Source organism: Mandrillus leucophaeus, unplaced genomic scaffold, assembly GCF_000951045.1.
Source record: "Mandrillus leucophaeus isolate KB7577 unplaced genomic scaffold, Mleu.le_1.0 Scaffold622, whole genome shotgun sequence".
NCBI lineage: Eukaryota > Metazoa > Chordata > Mammalia > Primates > Cercopithecidae > Mandrillus > Mandrillus leucophaeus.
Window position 1 is genome coordinate 1,329,235 of NW_012106720.1, and position 17,452 is coordinate 1,346,686.

Below are 17,452 nucleotides of genomic sequence, written 5' to 3' on the forward strand. Positions count from 1 at the left end.
CTGACCACATGGGACCCACTGCCAGCCAAGACCCCAGGCACTTGGAGGGGGAGGATAAGGTGGGGGGAGGAGCATCCCTGTTCCATCCCTGGACCCTACACAGCCCTGATTCATGCCTTCTGCCCTAGTGAGTCAGCAATGTAGATCTTCCTGCTCCCCATTTCCACTCCCCCATTCACACTTAAAATGGGGCCTCCTGGGCTTCATGCAGAGTGTAAGGGGGAAGGGAAAGAAAGTCAATTTATTGAACATGTCCTCTGTCCTCTGTGCTTAGAACCGTGTGTGCTGCTTCACCAGCATTATCTCACCTTGCCTCCAACAGTTGTGGAAGTGAGCATCCCCATTGTATAACTAAGGAAACTGAAGTCCAGGGCCCTACAGCTAGTAGAAGAGACAGCTGAGGTTTATTTAAAATGAGATCAGTTCGAATCCAAAGCTTGAACTTTTCTCTCTACAATGAAGATGGGGAAAATATTTTTTGTGGCTGCCACAACCCAGAGTTGGCTACCTTAGGATATGAATCAATGGAATTTGTTGGGTGAGTGGTCTGCAGGGATGTTCTGCAGAGGTAGATGAGCAGCTGAGACACAGAGATGTCTTGAAGATGAACTCTTGGAGGTCTTTCTGTCCACCCACCTACTAGCTTACTGAAAGTGTTCGCTTACCCTGGACATAACCCAGAACCCTCAACTATCTATTCTCACCTCTGCCCCTTCACCCCCAACCCCTGTCATACCTCTAGCAGGAGCCTCAGTGCTGTGCCGTATCCTCCACCCATTCCTCCTAGTGTCCCTTGTCCCTGTTTCACTTACCCTATTGCCTTCTCTGGCCTGGTGCCCTCAACTCTCCAGTGCCTCCACTCAGCCCTGGACTTGAAGTTCTGTCAGGTGTTCTGAACTCTCCCAGCCTGTACCCTTGGCCCTGTAGCATCCCTCTGGCCCTGCAGCCCAGCTATGCTGGCTGCTCAGTGTACCTACCTGTCACCAACTTTCCCTAGCTGTACCATCACAGTGCATGTCTTAGATCAGTCAGTCTCAGTGACACTTGAGGACAGTTTAGAAAAAAGAAGGGATGGCAAAAATGAAATGTCAACTTGGAAATTGCTGATAACTCTTGAGGCTTTTTGTCTGTGCCTATCTTACCCTGTTGAAAATGGCTTGGCATAGAGGCCCTTGAGGTACTGTATATTGGCCCTTTGTGGCTCTTAGATGTTTAACTTCTTGTATTTGGGCCAGCCACCTAACCATTCATTCATTTATTTAATCATTTAATGCACACACACACACACACACACACACATACACACACATTAATCTCCAAGTATGTGCCCCATATTCTACTAGGTGCCAGGCATACATTGGTGAATAAGATAGTCAGTCCCATGCTGGAGAGTACAATCTGGTGGAAGAGACAGTTAAGCACCAATAATAAACTGTGGTAAAGTGCTATAATAGTCATTGGGGTACACCCCAATGGAGTACCTAGCTCTGGGAGAGGGGGCTGTTGACGGACGACTTCTTAGAGGACATTATTTTAAGCTGAAATTTCGAAGAGAAGTTGGGCTAGTGAAGGGTAGAGGGGTAGAACAAATAGTCGAAAGGAATGGCAACTAGGAAGCTTCAGAAGTGAGAGAAAGCCTGGGGCAGTTAGGGGGGCTTCAGATAATTTGTAATTTGGTTGATAGGATCATGAGACACACTGGGGAATGGGATAGATTGAGACCAGAGGAGCTGTAAGGCCTTGTAAATTATGCTTTGGGGTTGGGATTCAGTCTTGGGGGATGTGAGGAGTAAGTGAAGGACTTCCAGAAAGGAGGGATATGGTTTGAATTAAGTTTGAAAGATCACTTTAGCTGTGGTAAGGGAGACCAGAATAGTACAGAGGAGAAACAGGAGGCTTAATGAAATCAATAATAATAGGAATGAAGAGGAAGCAAAGATTTCAAGAGATATCAGATCACAGGAGTTTTAGCCTCAGTGTCTGATTGATGATAGGTAAGGCAGAGAAAATCCTTTGGCTTAACACCCAGGTGTTTTCCCATGCTCCCATCCCAGTGGATCTGTCTTGACCCACTGGAGTGGGAGCATGGGAAAAAGAGCATATTTAGGGGAAGAAGTTAAGTTTTGAATTATTGATATTCTTTTGTGGAAGACACATTACAAGATGACCTGAAGGCAGCTAGCTCTAGATGTCAGTAGTTCAGAAGCAAGCATGAGAATTGCTGTAACTGCCCGAAGGGTTCTTCTTGCCTGCTGCACAAATGAAGACCATGGCATTGCAGTAGAGAAAGAGTTTAGTTAATGTGAGGCTGGGATTTTTCAAAGGCAGTTTGGGGAAGGGGTGGAGGTTGCTAGAAATGGGTGCTTGCTGCTGATTGGTTGGGATGGAAATGAAATCATGGGTTAAAGCTGTTTGCTTGAGCTGAGTTGCTTCTGGATGGGGCCATAGGAGTGGAATTGATGGATCTAGATGAAGCCATGGATGTCAGACATGCAGAAAACTTGAAAAGATATCTCAAAAGGCCAATCTACAATAGGCCCAGGAATGATTAGGGGAAAGGCAAGAGGTAGGGATGGGTAGGTTAGATCAGATCTTTTTCACTGTCATAATTTGCTCATTGATATAATTTTTGCAAAGGTGGTTTCATTGCCAGTGCTCGGTTGTAGTGGAAGCCATGCAGAAAATGCTGCTTCTCATTTGCTGAGATTCAGTTCTGTTCCTATACACAGAGCAGAGGAAAGGAGCTGAGCCACATACACGCATGGAGTCAGTGCTGCCTGTGTGAGTGGCCCACAGGGTTCCCTGAGCAGCAAGGGGTGCTGCCCTCTTGTGTGGCTGCAAGTTGGCAGTGGGGTTAGCAAAGGTCCTAGAAACTCTAACTTCTCATTTTGAGCTTCTCCTGCCCCTTATTAAAAGGGGCTCCTGTAGAGGTTTGGAGGGACAGATGGCCTGGCATTCTTCACATGTTTCATAGACTTTTCATGGCTTGAACTCCCAGAAAAAGGACCCTCAAATTTGTCATCCTGGCTTAGAGGAACCTTTGGATCGGCAGAGAGAGATCAACCCTGACAGTGAGAGCCACTGGTTGTCTACAAAACTACTGCAATAAGGAAAAGGATTTTCTTTTTGAGGAAATTTGTTGTCTTGGAGCTGGGGTTGGGCAGGGTGGAGGGTGTGAAGCTCAAGGATAGCAAACAACATTCTGAGTTTTTTACCATTGAGTGATAGTATTTTGTATAGTACTGTTCCAATTTTTTCATAGGCTTTTACATGGATTATTTCATTTTATCTCTTTATCCTAGCAATACTATCAGGAAGCCACTTTCTTATTTCCCTTTGAAAGATGTGGAAACTGAGACACAGAGAGGTTAAGTGACCCACCTAAGAGTTATACAGCCAACCCATTGGGCAATGTTAGGACCAGACCACAGGTCCTTGACAGCTCTGTGTTCAATGACTAGGTTAAATTGCTTCTCTTTCTGCACTGCAGTGTGGCGTCTCACCTGCTGAATTTTCCTGTCTTTACAATCCTTGAAGTAGCCTGAGGCTTTGCTGGGGAGAGGTCTTAGGACCAGCCTAGTTTGGTATTGGTTGTTTTATCTGGTAAAGGTGTTTTGTCCTCCAGCCCACTCCCAGCCTGTGCTGGCCTGTGAGTGCCAGGAAAGTCAAAAGAATCTATCTGAAAGTCACGGACCAGAAGAACCTGTGGCACCATGCACGTTTCTGTGAGTTCTACACTGACTGTTTATCACCAAAAGAGGACTTTTGGTGAAGCAGAACATCTATGTACAAGCACCTTGGAGTTGGTGCTTTGTGAGCCAATGGTGGAAACAGGTTGCTGCTGAAAATGAGATGTGAAAGTTCTGGAATGGGTTTTCTAGTGGCTTGAGCTCTGCAACCCCTTTTGAATGAATTTTGGTATTTGTCTGGCACCAGCTGTTGCCTAAACTTCCTAATCTTGGTTCAGTCACTCTGAAAGAAAGACCATGGCTACAACCCTACCACAGCAACCCTTACATCTCAGGTGAAGCTGGGAGACATTCTGATGCCTTCATTTTATGCTTCTGAACCAGTCAACTGCTGAAAAATACACACAATCCTTTCTTCAAGGGAGTTGGCTGGGTGCGGTGGCTCACGCCTATAATCCCAGCACTTTGGGAGGCTGAGACAGGCAGATTGCTTGAGCTCAACAGCTTGAGACCAGCCTGGGCAACATGGTGAAACCCCGTTTCTACAAAAAAAACGCAAGAAAATTAGCCAGGCGTGGTGGTGCATGCCTGTGGTCCCAGCTACTCAGGAGGTTAAGGCATGAGAATTGCTTGAGCCTGGGAGGCAGAAGTTGTAGTGAGCCGAGATAGCGCCACTGCATTCCAACTTGGGCAACAGAGCGAGATTGTCTCAAAAAAATGAAAAGCTCTCATGGAGTCAAAGCTGTAGGCATCACAGAAAGCCCTATCTGAGTCCCAGTTCACCTGCAAGAGGGACCTTTCTTCTGCTGCTCGTAACATAGCCCCGGATCTTCAAGAGAGGACTTCGAGGCCACCAGCGTGCTATTCATGGCTTAGAAGCCTGAGATGTATTTCCAGTAAATGATACAGAAGCAGTAGGCATTCCTGTGATGCAGATAATTAAGAGTGATACAGAAGAGTAAAGGAAAATGATCAGGCAGATAGTATTTATACCATTATCAAAGCATTTTGATGCCTGATCTCTTAATTTGAGTCTTATAAAAACTCAGTGAGATTTACATTAACCTGTGTAGGAGGAAATTAAAACCCAGAGCTGGACAATGACTTGCTTAAACTCATTAAACCCTGCTAACTGTGAGTAAATACCAGGCATCCTGCCTCCATAGTCTCCAAAGCTACTGCTATGGATCAGATTGTGGGTCCTCAACCTCAGGGACAATCTTTTCCTCATAGCCTAGCCAGGACAGCAGCATTTGCTCAGAATGTTCCTGGGACCTGGTGAAGCTTTCTTAGGGCACAGCCTGCGTTCTGGTCAGCATCTGCAGAATTGTATGCTCTTTCTACTCAGGAGTCAGACCAAACACTCCCCAAGTCTGGCTCCTGAACTTAGCACACTCTAAGAAGCTTGTCTCCTTAGTTCTATCCTGATTTCATACACCATCCAAACCTAAGATTTTTGTCTGGGTCTCCTGGCCCATGAGAAAACAGGTCCTTGCTCCTATCTGTTTAATAAGACAGAATAGTGTATAAAGTGTTTTATAAGTACTCCCATTCAAAATGATTTTTTTTTTTGAGATGGAGTTTCACTCTTGTTGACCAGGCTGGGGTGCAATGGTGCGATCTCGGCTCACCACAACCTCTGCCTCCCAGATTCAAGTGATTCTCCCACCTCAGCCTCCTGAGTAGCTGGGATTACAGGCATGTGCCACCATGCCTGGCTAATTTTGTATTCAAAATAATGTTTTTAAGTCAGTTTCCTACACTGGCCTGGGCAAAATACCTTTGACCAAATTCTCCTGAGTCTCCAAGGCTTGGGGTTTGAGGGTTCTACTCATCTGCCTTTCACTTCAGACTCACTAGAATCCGCTTACTCGTTTCCTCTTTCTTCTACCTCAGATTCTGGGATCCTCTTTGCTTTTTCTGTCCTCCCTGGATTATCAGGGCACTGGGCACTTTTCACTTCTCTCTTCACCACCCATGAACCTTTTCACATTTGACTTCACTAAGTTATCATATATCTGCATGGTTACATCCATAGTGACAGCCTTAATAAGTACAAGAGCTTTCTGTTGAGGTGGAGGAAACAAGGGCAACAACTTTGCCATTAAAAATCAACATGGGAGGGCCAGGCACAGTGGCTTATGCTTGTAATCCCACATTTTGAGAGGCTGAGGCAAGTGGATCACTTGAGGTCAGGATTTCAAGACCAGCAGCCTGGCCAATATGGTGAAACCCCATCTCTACTAAAAATACAAAAATTGGCTGGGCATGGTGGCAGGCACCTGTAATCCCAGCTACTTGGGAGGCTGAGGCAGGAGAATCACTTGAACTTAGGAGGCTGAGAGGTTACAGTGAGCTGAGATCGCCTGACTGCATTGCAGCCTGGCCCACAGAGCAATAATCTGTCTCAAAAATAATAAATAAATAAAAAAAAATCAACATGTGAAATTGCTTACTAGAAAAGTTACTCCCTTCCTCAGCCATCTGATTCTGTTGTTTCAAGATCTGCTACTGTTAAACCAGTTTACTTAATCTTGAAGTTGTTGAAGCATTCCTTTTTTTTTTTCTTTTCTTTTTTTGAGATGAAGTCTCACTCTGTCACCCAGACTGGAGTGCAGTGGCATGATCTCAGCTCACTGCAACCTCCGCCTCCCGGATTCAAGCAATTCTCCTGCCTCAGCCTTCTGAGTAGCTGAGACTACAGGCATGTGCCACCACACCCGGCTAATTTTTGTATTTTTAGTAGAGATGGGGTTTCACCATGTGCAGGCTGGTCTCAAACTCCTGACCTCAGGTGATATGCCTAGTGCATTCACGTATTTTGAGTATTTAATTCACAAATCTGTTTCCCTCTCTCTTGTTTCCTTAGCTAGAGTGAAGGCCTTCAGTGTGTTTCCAAGACACAACTCCCAAATCTTTGGTCCCTTTTTCTATTGCATATTTACACAGTAGTCAGTTTCTGATGACTTTAACCGTCAGAACAAAAATCTGAAGCCAGAAGTGACCAGGCAAAGCTTTGGAACAGCAGCAAAAACAGCCATCACAAAACCCATGCATTATATTCTGTAGGAGATCATAAACTCGTATGTGGATATCTAGCCAGTGTTCTTGATCTAGCAAGCTTAAATATATGGTTTTCTTGGGAAAATTTTAGTTTAACTACATTATAGTAGTAAGCAGAGTAGAAGCGGAGAGTCAAGATTTCTATGAGGGTAGATAACAAGGGAGAAGACAAGAAACATCACTTGGAAAAGTGTCACGGTATGAGGTCATTCACTGAAAGAACAAGCTAAGCCCTATGTTCTTAGAAGTTCCTGAAAGCATCACTGAATTACTTATTGGTTCATCAAAATTCCTTGATATCACTAAGAAATGGTCTCCTTAGGCTTCTTATGCTCTGTTTAATAAGACAGAAGAGTGTGTAAAGTGTTTTAGAAGTATTCCCATTCGAAATAATGTTTTTAAGCCAATTGCATTTTGTTGTTGAAAGAGGTATGCTTCAGATAACTGGAAAATTTATATGGAACACCACCCTATCTGCACTACTTTATCCCCAGCAATATTATCTTGCTGTGAGAACCTGAAATTTATATTAAACTCAGGGCATGTGCACTAAGTGTCTGCTTATTTATTTCTCAGTCATTTCTTACTAGGGCACTAGCTTTCTAGCTACTGGCACAGAATCAAGACCAGCCAGCCTGTTTTCAAGGCTGGTCCCAGATTCCTAGTCTTGGACCTGTATGAGCTTGGGAAATCTGGATAACCACTCTGTGTCTCAATTTCCTTTCCTGTTAAAATGAAAGAGCAATGTTTTCTCTAAATTTTGACAATACCGTGTGGCAATCATTAGAAAATAATGTCAACACATTGAACTCTAGAAACACATCTGGGTGGTAAGAGTGAGGAGAGAGAGAGGGCAGCAAGTAACAGAGCACAGGTCAAGCAGAGTTCAGGTTAGATAGGTGCAGGGTCACATAGGTGACTAGTAGCAGAAGTGGAAAGTCAGACAATTCAGGGAGGTCATAGGTCAGGCAAGTTGTCAAGTCAGGTGGTAAAGACAGGTAGGTTAAATAGGTTAACTGAATCCATTAAATTAATAGGTGAAGTAATTTCAGATAAGTCAGGCAGGTGGCAAACAAAGATGAGACAAAAAAACAGGCAAGAAGAGGAAAGGGACAGGGATGGGAACACACAGTTTGGCGGAAGGGAAATGAGGAGCGAGACGAGATGCTAGTTAAGGGACGTAAGACGGAGCCTCTGTAGGCTCAGGGTTGTTTCTCTTCATCCTCCAAAGATGACCTGAGCTAATTATCAGAGTGAATGTGTTTTGGCATTTTGACTCTTCCTCTCTGAACTAGAAAATAGTTTATTTTCAGTTGTGAATCTCAAAATATACCTTTTCCTTCATGAAATCTGGAGGTTTTGTATGTGAAGATGAAGTCAAGGTGTCAGTTACATAGTTGACAGCCTAGAAACCGCACTGATACCCTCTGCATACTTTATAGCTAGAAATACATGTTTGCTCCTGTCATTTGACTCTGAACAATCCTGGGGTCTAGAGGGTGGGTGGTATCATCTCCGTTGATAAGTGAGCTCCCTTCTGCATGGGAGACACCAAGTGTCAGACAACCTGGCCATGTTCTCAAGCCCTTTTCCAATCCCATCATGCTCTCGAGAAATGCTTCCTCTCCTCCCAGGCCCTGGAGACTCAGCCTGCTTTCCTTGCTCTGAAAGTTGGTCCTACCCTTGCCCCCAACCCATCTTGTAGCACTGGCAACAGACTAGGATGGAAGTTCTCAAATCTTCTTTTACTTTTTGTACATGAAATAAGTACCTTTTGTTTTAATATTTTACAACCCTTTACTCTAGAGAGCTGATGTAGTATAAAAATAACGAACACATAGCATATATAGGTTTTGGAAATGCCATTATTTCCGTATAGCCTGTAAAAATGGGGTTGGGCTGGCTTTCTCACAGCACTTTCTCTGAGTCCCTTCCTCCGTGGAAGTTTTCCAGGTTCTTGTTACTACTACCAGAGCTTCACCCCATCTCCTGATAGCATTGGCCTCCTTGAGATTGGCTGTGGTTGTGAGAAAGAAAGAAATCAGTCAAGTATGCAATATCTTGGGATGTATTGCTGACCTCGTATTGTCTTCTGGGTATTACAGGACCAGGTTCATCAGGTTCACCTCAAAATAAACTGCCATGGAGTTTCTGCAATTTTTCCACAGTTCAGTCTGCATGTCTTCTTCTCCCCTATCATTATGTTAACTCACATATGCAATAGGTAATTAGGACAGGAGAGCTGATTTCCCACGAATATGATCTCTACCCCTAATCTGGGAAGTTTTGTCCTTGGGGATTTTATCTTGTGCATATCTTGTGAGATATGGCACCTGACCATTATTATTTGGGTGGTCTCGTGTGGATTTTAGTGCTCTTAATGCTTGGCAACAAGGATCTCACTAAGAAGAGACATCTATATAATTCTCAATATCCAGCATGGGTAGATTAAATGAACGCCACAATCGCACTAAACATACATGTCAAATAGGGGAAAGGGGAAAGAATCCAGAGCAAAGGATTAGGCTGTCATATATTGCAAAATGGAATGAAATAGTCACTGGGTATTCTTGTTCATAGATAAAGAAATATAGAATATTAGAAAACTATGGTAGTGCATAACCAGGACAACAAGGAGACGTTAAGGAATGCAGGCCTGGGCATGTTTGAGATAGTCATTGGTTTTTGGCCTTGGTCCCTTAAGCTGGGCTTCATTCCTAGTTTGCCCAATTTGGTTTAAATATTCTTTCCACCTTGCTTCTCTTCAACCTTTCTTATCTTGGCACTTAGACTGTGGAGGAAATTGAAGGTTTTTAAAAACTTGAACACTATTAAACTACTGAGGAAAATCTAAAGAGCATACTTTAGAGAGATAAACAAAAGATATTTAACTCATCTGTGTTTAAAATTAAGAATAGAAAATATAAGCCTTACTAAAGCAGTTAAATAATAAGGGAAAGAGGTAGGGAAAGAAGAGAAAGAGATGATAAAAGAAAGCAGGACAGAAAGAGAGAGAAGGAGCTCATGAGAGAGAGGGGGAGAGAGGAGAAGAGAGGGAAGGAAAAGAAATAGAATAGAATATGACAGATAGTGAAGGGGAGTAAGCCCAGAGACGTATAGAGGGAGACAAGTCAAAATTAAGTTGTAGCTTTGGTACCGAAGATCTGGATTCTTTTTATTTATTTATTATTGTTATTATTATTATTATTATTTTTGAGACAGGGTCTTGCTCTGTTGCCCAGGCTGGAGTGTAGTGGCACAATCTTGGCTCGCTACAGCCTCAACCTCCTGGGTTCAAGCAATCCTCCCACCTTAGCCTCCAGAAAATCTGGGATCACAGGCCCATGCCAGCATGCCTGTCTAATTTTTCTATCATTTGTGGAGATGGGGTTTCACCATATTGCCTATGCTGGTTTTGAACTCTTGGGCTCAAGCAATCTGCCTGCCTTGGCCTCCCAAACTGCTGGGATTGCAGGTGTGAGCCACGATGCCCGACCAAGGTCTGGATTCTAAATCTATAAAAAATCTACATCAAATCTATTTAATGATAGAATATTGAAAGGATCCTCTGAGATAAGGAATGAGACTAGGATGGCTACTATCACTGCTTCTATTCAATATTGTACTGGAGGTCTTAGCTAGTGGAGTGAGGCAAGAAAAACAAATGTAAAGAAAAAAGAAAATAGATTTACCACTCAGGATGGGCGTGGTGATTCATGCTTGTAATCCCAGCACTTTGGGAAGCTAAGGTGGGAAGATGGCTTGAGCCTAGGAGTTCAAGACCAGCCTGGGCAACATAGCAAGACCCTGTCTCTACAAAAACAAAAAATAAAAGTTAGCTGGGTGTGGTGTTATGCGCCTGTAGTCCTAGCTACTCCGGAGCCTGAGGTGGGAGGATTGCGTACTTGAGCTTGGGAGGTCAAGGCTCCAGTGAGCTGTGGTTGTGCCAGTGCACTCCAGCCTGGGTGACACAGCAAGACTCTGCCTGGAAATACAAAACAAAAACTTACTATTCATGGATGGGCATGATTTGTGTGCACAGAAGATCCAAAACAAAATCCCAGAATGACTTTATCAAGGTCTATACAAAGTCAATATTCAAAAATTAATTGTATTTCTATATACAATACACAAACAATAAAGAGAAATGGAAATCTATAAAATTATGTTTTACAATAATATGAAAAAACTTAAGATGCCCTTCTGAGCCTCATCTTTGTCAAGTGTAAAATTAGGTCTGCAGCAACAATAATAACAATAAAAATAATAGCAGCAGCAGTAAAAACAACTGGGGTTTATTGAGCATCTACAGTATGCCAGATATTGTTCTAAATGTTCACATGGATTGTTTCTTTTAACCTTTAATGGTTATTGTGAGGATTAAATAAAGTAATATATGTAAAACATTTAGCAAATTGCCTTGCATATAATAAATTCTTCATAAGCTTTAGCTGTATAAAAATAATCATTATTTTAGAGAGACTCATTGACTAAGTTGTCAGTAGACCTAAGCTGCTGTTCATTTGGCTAAAGATTTGTAGAATAAACAGTCCTGTATTAGTGTTGTTTTGAAATTTTAAATAGCTCATTAATTCATTTATTCATCCAGACACTGCTCTTGGGTCTAGGAATACAGTGAGTAAGCAAAATGGATAAAAATCCATACCCTAATGGAGTTTCCACTTTAGTAGGGGAAACAGACATTAATCAAATGATATCACAGATTGTGGTATGAGGCTGAAAGTATAAGTACAAGGCATATGAGAGCATAAAAGCAGGAACCTGGTCTGGACTACAGAATGAAAGAAGGCTTTCTGGCAAAAAATGTCAGTTGAGCTGAGTTCTGAAGGATAAGTGGAACAGGGCAGGGCTAAGAGAATCCTCTATGCAGAGAAAGCAGTTCCTCTGAAGCGGGTGAGGATAGTGGGTGGAGGGAGAGCTTGGTATGTTTCAGGAACTGGAAAAAATGAGTGACGAGTTCAGAGAATGAGGAGAGGGTTATTGAATGAGCTATGGCTACAAAGGAGGACAGAGGGACAGGTCATCAGGGCCTCGGGAGTCTTGTTAAGAATTTTTGCAGTTATTCTAAGAAGAATGGAGTGCACTGCGGGGTTTTATGAAAAGAAATGATGTGATTGGATCCGTGTTTTGAAAATATTTCTCCATTGAAGAGGCTACTACTGTTGTCTAGGGAGATGTGAAAGTAGGTTAGGCTAGGGCACCATCAGCAGAGGAAAGAATTAGTGGGTATATTTGAGAGATGTTTAAGGGGTAGAATTGATGGGGCTTGGTATTAGCTTGGGTGTGGCAGGAGGGGTGCTTCACTGATGCCTCCTTCATAGGATCTGACTTGCAGATCTGGATGACTAGGAGTGGCTTTCACTGAGATGAGGACAGTCTTCATGGCAAAACAGCTTTAGTAACTATATTGAGACTTGAGAATGTATTTGAAGTATTTATTTTCCTGTGAAAATTTGAATGGGAAAAGAAATGACAGATTCAAGACACTGATTTTGGAAACTTAGATAGATATGCCTAATCCCCATTTTCTCTTTGTTTTTCAAAAGATGTGAAATTGTTATATATTTAGTCTTTTTTTAAAGGGCAAGGATATGAAACTTATACATTCCTGAAGGTTATATTTAGAGCCAGTCTCCCTCATTTTCCCCAAATCTGTCTCTCCAATCTGAAAAATGGAATGGATTCAGTACAGAAATCTATGTCTTCAACTTCTTTTTATAAACCTTTTACATCTCTTCTCCTCAGATGTAAGAAAATAATTTTGGAGTCAGAACATTACTGCCTTATCCAATGATCGTACGGACTGGGTGATATTAAGATTTAGGTGCTTTGAAGTTCTCTGCCTCTGGTTTGGAATATCTTTGGCAGGTATACTAGGGCCAGAAAAGACCTCCAAATATCTTGGTTAAAGCCTACATCAAATGCTAGTAGTGCTTGGAGTTGATCTGAACAAGCCCATAAGAAGGCCCCGGAGTTGACCCAGGTTCCCCAGGACTGATTGGAACTTTCTGAGCCTTGGCATTCTCTCAAAGAAGATCTGAGGCTGATAAGAGTTTGAACCTTCTCAATCCCCTGCTACTTTTGTATAGCAGAAACTATTCTATAGCACTCCTTGATGGAAAGAGAAGCTGCTGGTGGTATAGTCAGAGGGGAATTTGAAATTAGAGGGCAGTCCCACAACCTGACCCTTTGCTTAGGTACAGGACTAGGGTGAGGGATGTGGCTGACTGCATGTGTGTGTGTGTGTGTGTGTGTGTGTGTGTGTACATGCCTCAGGTCAGGCAATAAGTTCTCTTTCTCACTCTTGCTCACACACACACACACACACACACACACACACACACTCCTCTGCTTGTGCCTCTCTCTGTGTGTCATAGCCTAGCAGCCTCCTTGATTTCAGGAAGAGGAACAGGGCTTCATTCATTGCTTGAGTTCCTGGCACCTACCAGACTCTGAAGCCAGAGTGGAATTGGAGCATGGGAGCTCCTGTGGGTTGGGTCCCCCTTCTTCCTCCCTCCATTCCCAGCTAGCAGCCTGACTCTACCCCTTGTCTCTGTTCCCACAGCACTCTACCTCGGTGAGCATCATGGGCTTTTCCAACACTCTGGAGATGGAATTGTCATCTACCAGGTTGGAGAGGCCCCTAGAGCCACAGATCCAGAGTGTGAGCAGCCTGACATCTGGCGCCCCCCTGGCAGTACCAAGCCTGCTGAGTGCTTCCCCAAAAACGGTGTCCAGCCTGACAAGTGTTCAAAACCAGGCCATGCCCAGCCTGACAACCAGTCACCTACAGACTGTGCCCAGTCTTGTGCGTAGTACATTCCAGTCCGTGCCCAACCTGATGAGTGACTCTTCTCAGGCTATGGCAAGCCTGGCAAGTGATCACCCTCAGGCTGGGCCCAGCCTAATGTCTGGTCACACCCAAGCTGTGCCAAGTCTGGCAACTTGTCCTCTGCAGAGCATTCCTCCAGTTTCTGACATGCAGCCAGAAACTGGGTCCAGCTCCAGTTCTGGCCGAACTTCAGGGAGCCTGTGCCCCGGAGATGGGGCTGATCCCTCCCTGGGGAATGCTCTGTGTAAGGTAAGTCCTGGGGAAATGCTATTCAAACTTCCTTTGCTCATCAACGGGCAAAAGATTGGCCACTGGGACCGTTATTCTGACCTTAGCTTAACAGTTCTGAGACCACTAATGACAACCATGTCTGAGTTCTTTGATTCTTGTTGATATTTCTCTTTTGAAAGATGGAAAGTGAGGATTCCACTTGCTTCACTGACTCACTGGGGCAAGGTCCCATAGCCCCTGGTCTGGATGCTTCCAAGGACTTGACCATCCCCTCAGAACTGGAGGAGCCAATTAACCTCTCTGTGAAGAAACCACCACTGGCACCAGTGGTCAGCACATCTACAGCTCTGCAGCAGTGCCGGAACCCAAAAGGTGAGACTCAAGCAGCCTGCCCTTCGTGTTGGCCACAGAGTTGAGCAGATGGACTCAGCACTTTTAGGTGAGATAGAGGCCAGCAGACAAGCTCTAAGCTGGGGAAACAGTGCATCTCTCTGAGGTTGAATTTACTTCTCTCCTCCAGAACTGTCTTAGTAACACCTGTTCTGCTTCCCTCACCATGGCCATGGCTGATCTAGGCATGGCCAGGACTTATTCTCTTTGTAACACTCCCCATGCAAAGAGTCCTGGGGGTCTGCATTATACCTAGGGGGAAACAGAACTCAGCCCAGGAGGGCTAGCCTTGACAAAATGTTATAGGGAAAAGAGCATGTCTGACTTTGGAGTCCAATAGATGGAAGTTAGGAAACCAGTTCTCTCTCCCTCTGATTCTTGGTAAGATACCTAACCTCCCTCAACTGATTTCTTTCTCTCTAAATGGGGCTAATTGCACCTACTTCATAGGCTGCTGGGACCAATAACCATAGTGAAATCATTTGATAACTTACTCTGAGTAGTAAGGATTTTCCTGGTACCTGACAGTAATGTGGATTTGTGTTGTGCTTCGTAGTGAAGGGAATTTGGACCATTGGAGATTGGTTCTGATTCACTTCTCAGCTACCCACGCCCTTTCTCCAACCAGGCTAGGCTAAGTTTGTTCTTCTGTGGAAGGTGAGGGCTAGTTGGGAAGTCAGGAAGTGACTCCCTGATGATCATTTGGGACTTTTTTCGTTCAATGTATGATGCGTGTTTAATTTGTAATGATTAGTCTGTTTCCTGTACGTGTAATAAATGAAAATGAAAGACATAATTTTTCTCCTCTTTTTTTCACACTGACTGAAAGGCCAACTGAAAAATTATTGGTTCTTATTACACATAATAATGTAACTGCGTTTTATGCAGTTAAACATTTTAGACCCTGCTTGCCCATGTACAGCGCCTAGGACCGTGCCTGGTGCTGAATGGATGCTAGTTCCATCCTTTTGCCCCACGACTGCCTCCATAGACTGCCTACTCAGGGGAGAACTCCCTGGGAGCCTCTTTTCCATGGAGTGTGAGCTGGATTCTTAAGCACTGCTGGAATCCCAGCACTTGGCTGACAGGGCATAGGCTGGACAAAAAGACTCCTCAGAGGAGGCAACACTGGTGTACTGAGAACAAGTGATTTCTGAGCTCATCTTGAAGGTGAGAAACTGGCCCATCAGTGCCTGACCCAATACTTACCCATAGGCAGCCTCTGAGTGTTACTTGTGTTCATCTTTTTAAAAGAAGGTGGCTTCCTCCTCTCAAGAAGGAGATCCATGGCAGACTTGTTACCACTATGAATGACTATAGTGTAGATAACTACTGTATGACAGGTGTGTGGCCAAAGGTATGAATAGCAGATATAAGTGGAAGGTATGCATGACAGGGTTTGTTGCCACAAATGTGTGTCACAGGTATTTATCTGTCTTTTGCCTTAGAGTGTGAGAATTTTGAACAAGGAGCCCTAGAGCTGGATGCAAAGGAGAACAAGAGCATCAGGTAACAGCCTCCTGACTAATCTCCCTCCCATCCATGATTTCACATCCTGAGATGTTGGCACAGGGAGGAAGCATCCTTGATGAATTAACTACAAGTGAAAGAGATTTGCCTGCAACTGTCTTTTTCAACCCCTCAACCTTCAAGTGGATGTCTGGGATGGTTGTGGGAGGATGTCCTGGTTCCTGCACCATGAGGCATGTGCTCTGGATGCAGTCCTTGCACTTCAGGGAGCTCCTGTCTTTGACCAGGACTACACCAAAGGGCTTCCCAGTGGCTGACAGGGCCTGGCCATGCAGAGCTGGGCCAGGAAAGGGCAGAATGTGGACCTGCAGAGTCCACATTCAGAGTCCAGTTCTGAGAGGATCTGGACTAGCAATTCAGCTGGGGATTGTATTAGTCAGGTTCTCTTGAGGCATAGAACTAGTAGGATATATATATATATAAAACTTTATTAAGTATTAATTTACATGATCACAAGGTCCCACAATAGGCTGTCTGCAAGCTTGAGGAGCAAGGAGACCCAGTCTGAGTCTCAAAACTGAAGAACTTGGAGTCTGATGTTCAAGGGCAGGAGTGTCTAGCACAGGAGAAAGATATAGCGGGGAGGCTAGGCCAGTCTCTCCTTTTCATGTTTTTCTGCCTGCTCTATATTTGCTGGCAGCTGATTAGATGGTACCCACCCAATTAAGGGTGGGTCTGCTTTCCCCAGCCCACTGACTCAAATGTTAATCTCCTTTGGCAATGCCCTCACAGATACACCCAGGATCAATACTTTGTATCCTTCAATCCAATCAAGTTGACACTCAGTATTAATCATCACAGGGATCATGGATGTTTCTGACTTAGAGGTTGGGAACAGAGGAGGATCCCACCAAGACCCCGGGGTGTCTATCTTGCTGCAGAGCCTTCAACAGCGAGCATAAGATTCCCTATGTGCGACTGGAGCGACTCAAGATCTGTGCTGCCTCCTCAGGAGAGATGCCTGTGTTCAAGCTGAAGCCACAAAAGAATGATCAGGATGGAAGCTTCCTGCTGATCATTGAGTGTGGTACTGAGTCCTCCAGCATGTCCATTAAGGTACCACTTTGCTCTGCCTTGGCCTTAAACCCTGGCCCAGCCTAAGAGCTTATTCTTTCTGTTACTGCCAGAATTCTGACTCTGGGACCTTTCCTGAGTCTCTGATGGAGCTGCAGCTCCGCCAGACGTTGTCCCCTGCTGCAAGGGGCTTGTGAGATGCATATTAGGAGTGAGGTGTCCCAGCATTCATGGGGCTTGCTTGCTTGGGGTCCTGGAATAAGTGGCTCTCATGTAGGCACACAGGGCCTGCCAGTCCCTCCCTCCCCTCCCTCGAGAGCTTGTTGGTTCTGTGCTCTGGCTGCCCAGACTTACTTCTTCCCCAAGGTCAGCCAGGACAGACTGTCTGAGGCCACCCAGGCTCCAGGTCTGGGGGGAAGAAAGGTCACTGTCACTTCTCTGGCTGGGCAGCGGCCATCAGAAGTGGAGGGCACATCTCCTGAAGAACATAGACTCATTCCTCGAACCCCAGGAGCCAAGAAGGGCCCCCCAGCTCCAATAGAGAATGAGGACTTCTGTGCTGTTTGCCTCAATGGCGGAGAGTTGCTGTGCTGTGACCATTGCCCCAAAGTGTTCCACCTATCCTGCCATGTACCAGCCTTGCTCAGCTTCCCAGGGTGAGTCATGCCAGTCCAGGACCATC

At 44.5% G+C, this 17,452-nt stretch overlaps 1 protein-coding gene across 1 annotated transcript in view; it reads left to right on the forward strand.

Moving 5' to 3' along the window:
- TRIM66 (tripartite motif containing 66) overlaps positions 1–17,452 on the forward strand; it is a 47,110-nt gene that overhangs the window by 20,579 nt on the left and 9,079 nt on the right. The window contains exons 11-15 of the mRNA XM_012000246.1: positions 13,339–13,858; positions 14,113–14,208; positions 15,675–15,735; positions 16,638–16,812; positions 17,137–17,426. Of these exons, the coding sequence (XP_011855636.1) occupies positions 13,339–13,858; positions 14,113–14,208; positions 15,675–15,735; positions 16,638–16,812; positions 17,137–17,426 (1,142 nt within the window). The remainder of the gene's footprint in view (positions 1–13,338; positions 13,859–14,112; positions 14,209–15,674; positions 15,736–16,637; positions 16,813–17,136; positions 17,427–17,452) is intronic.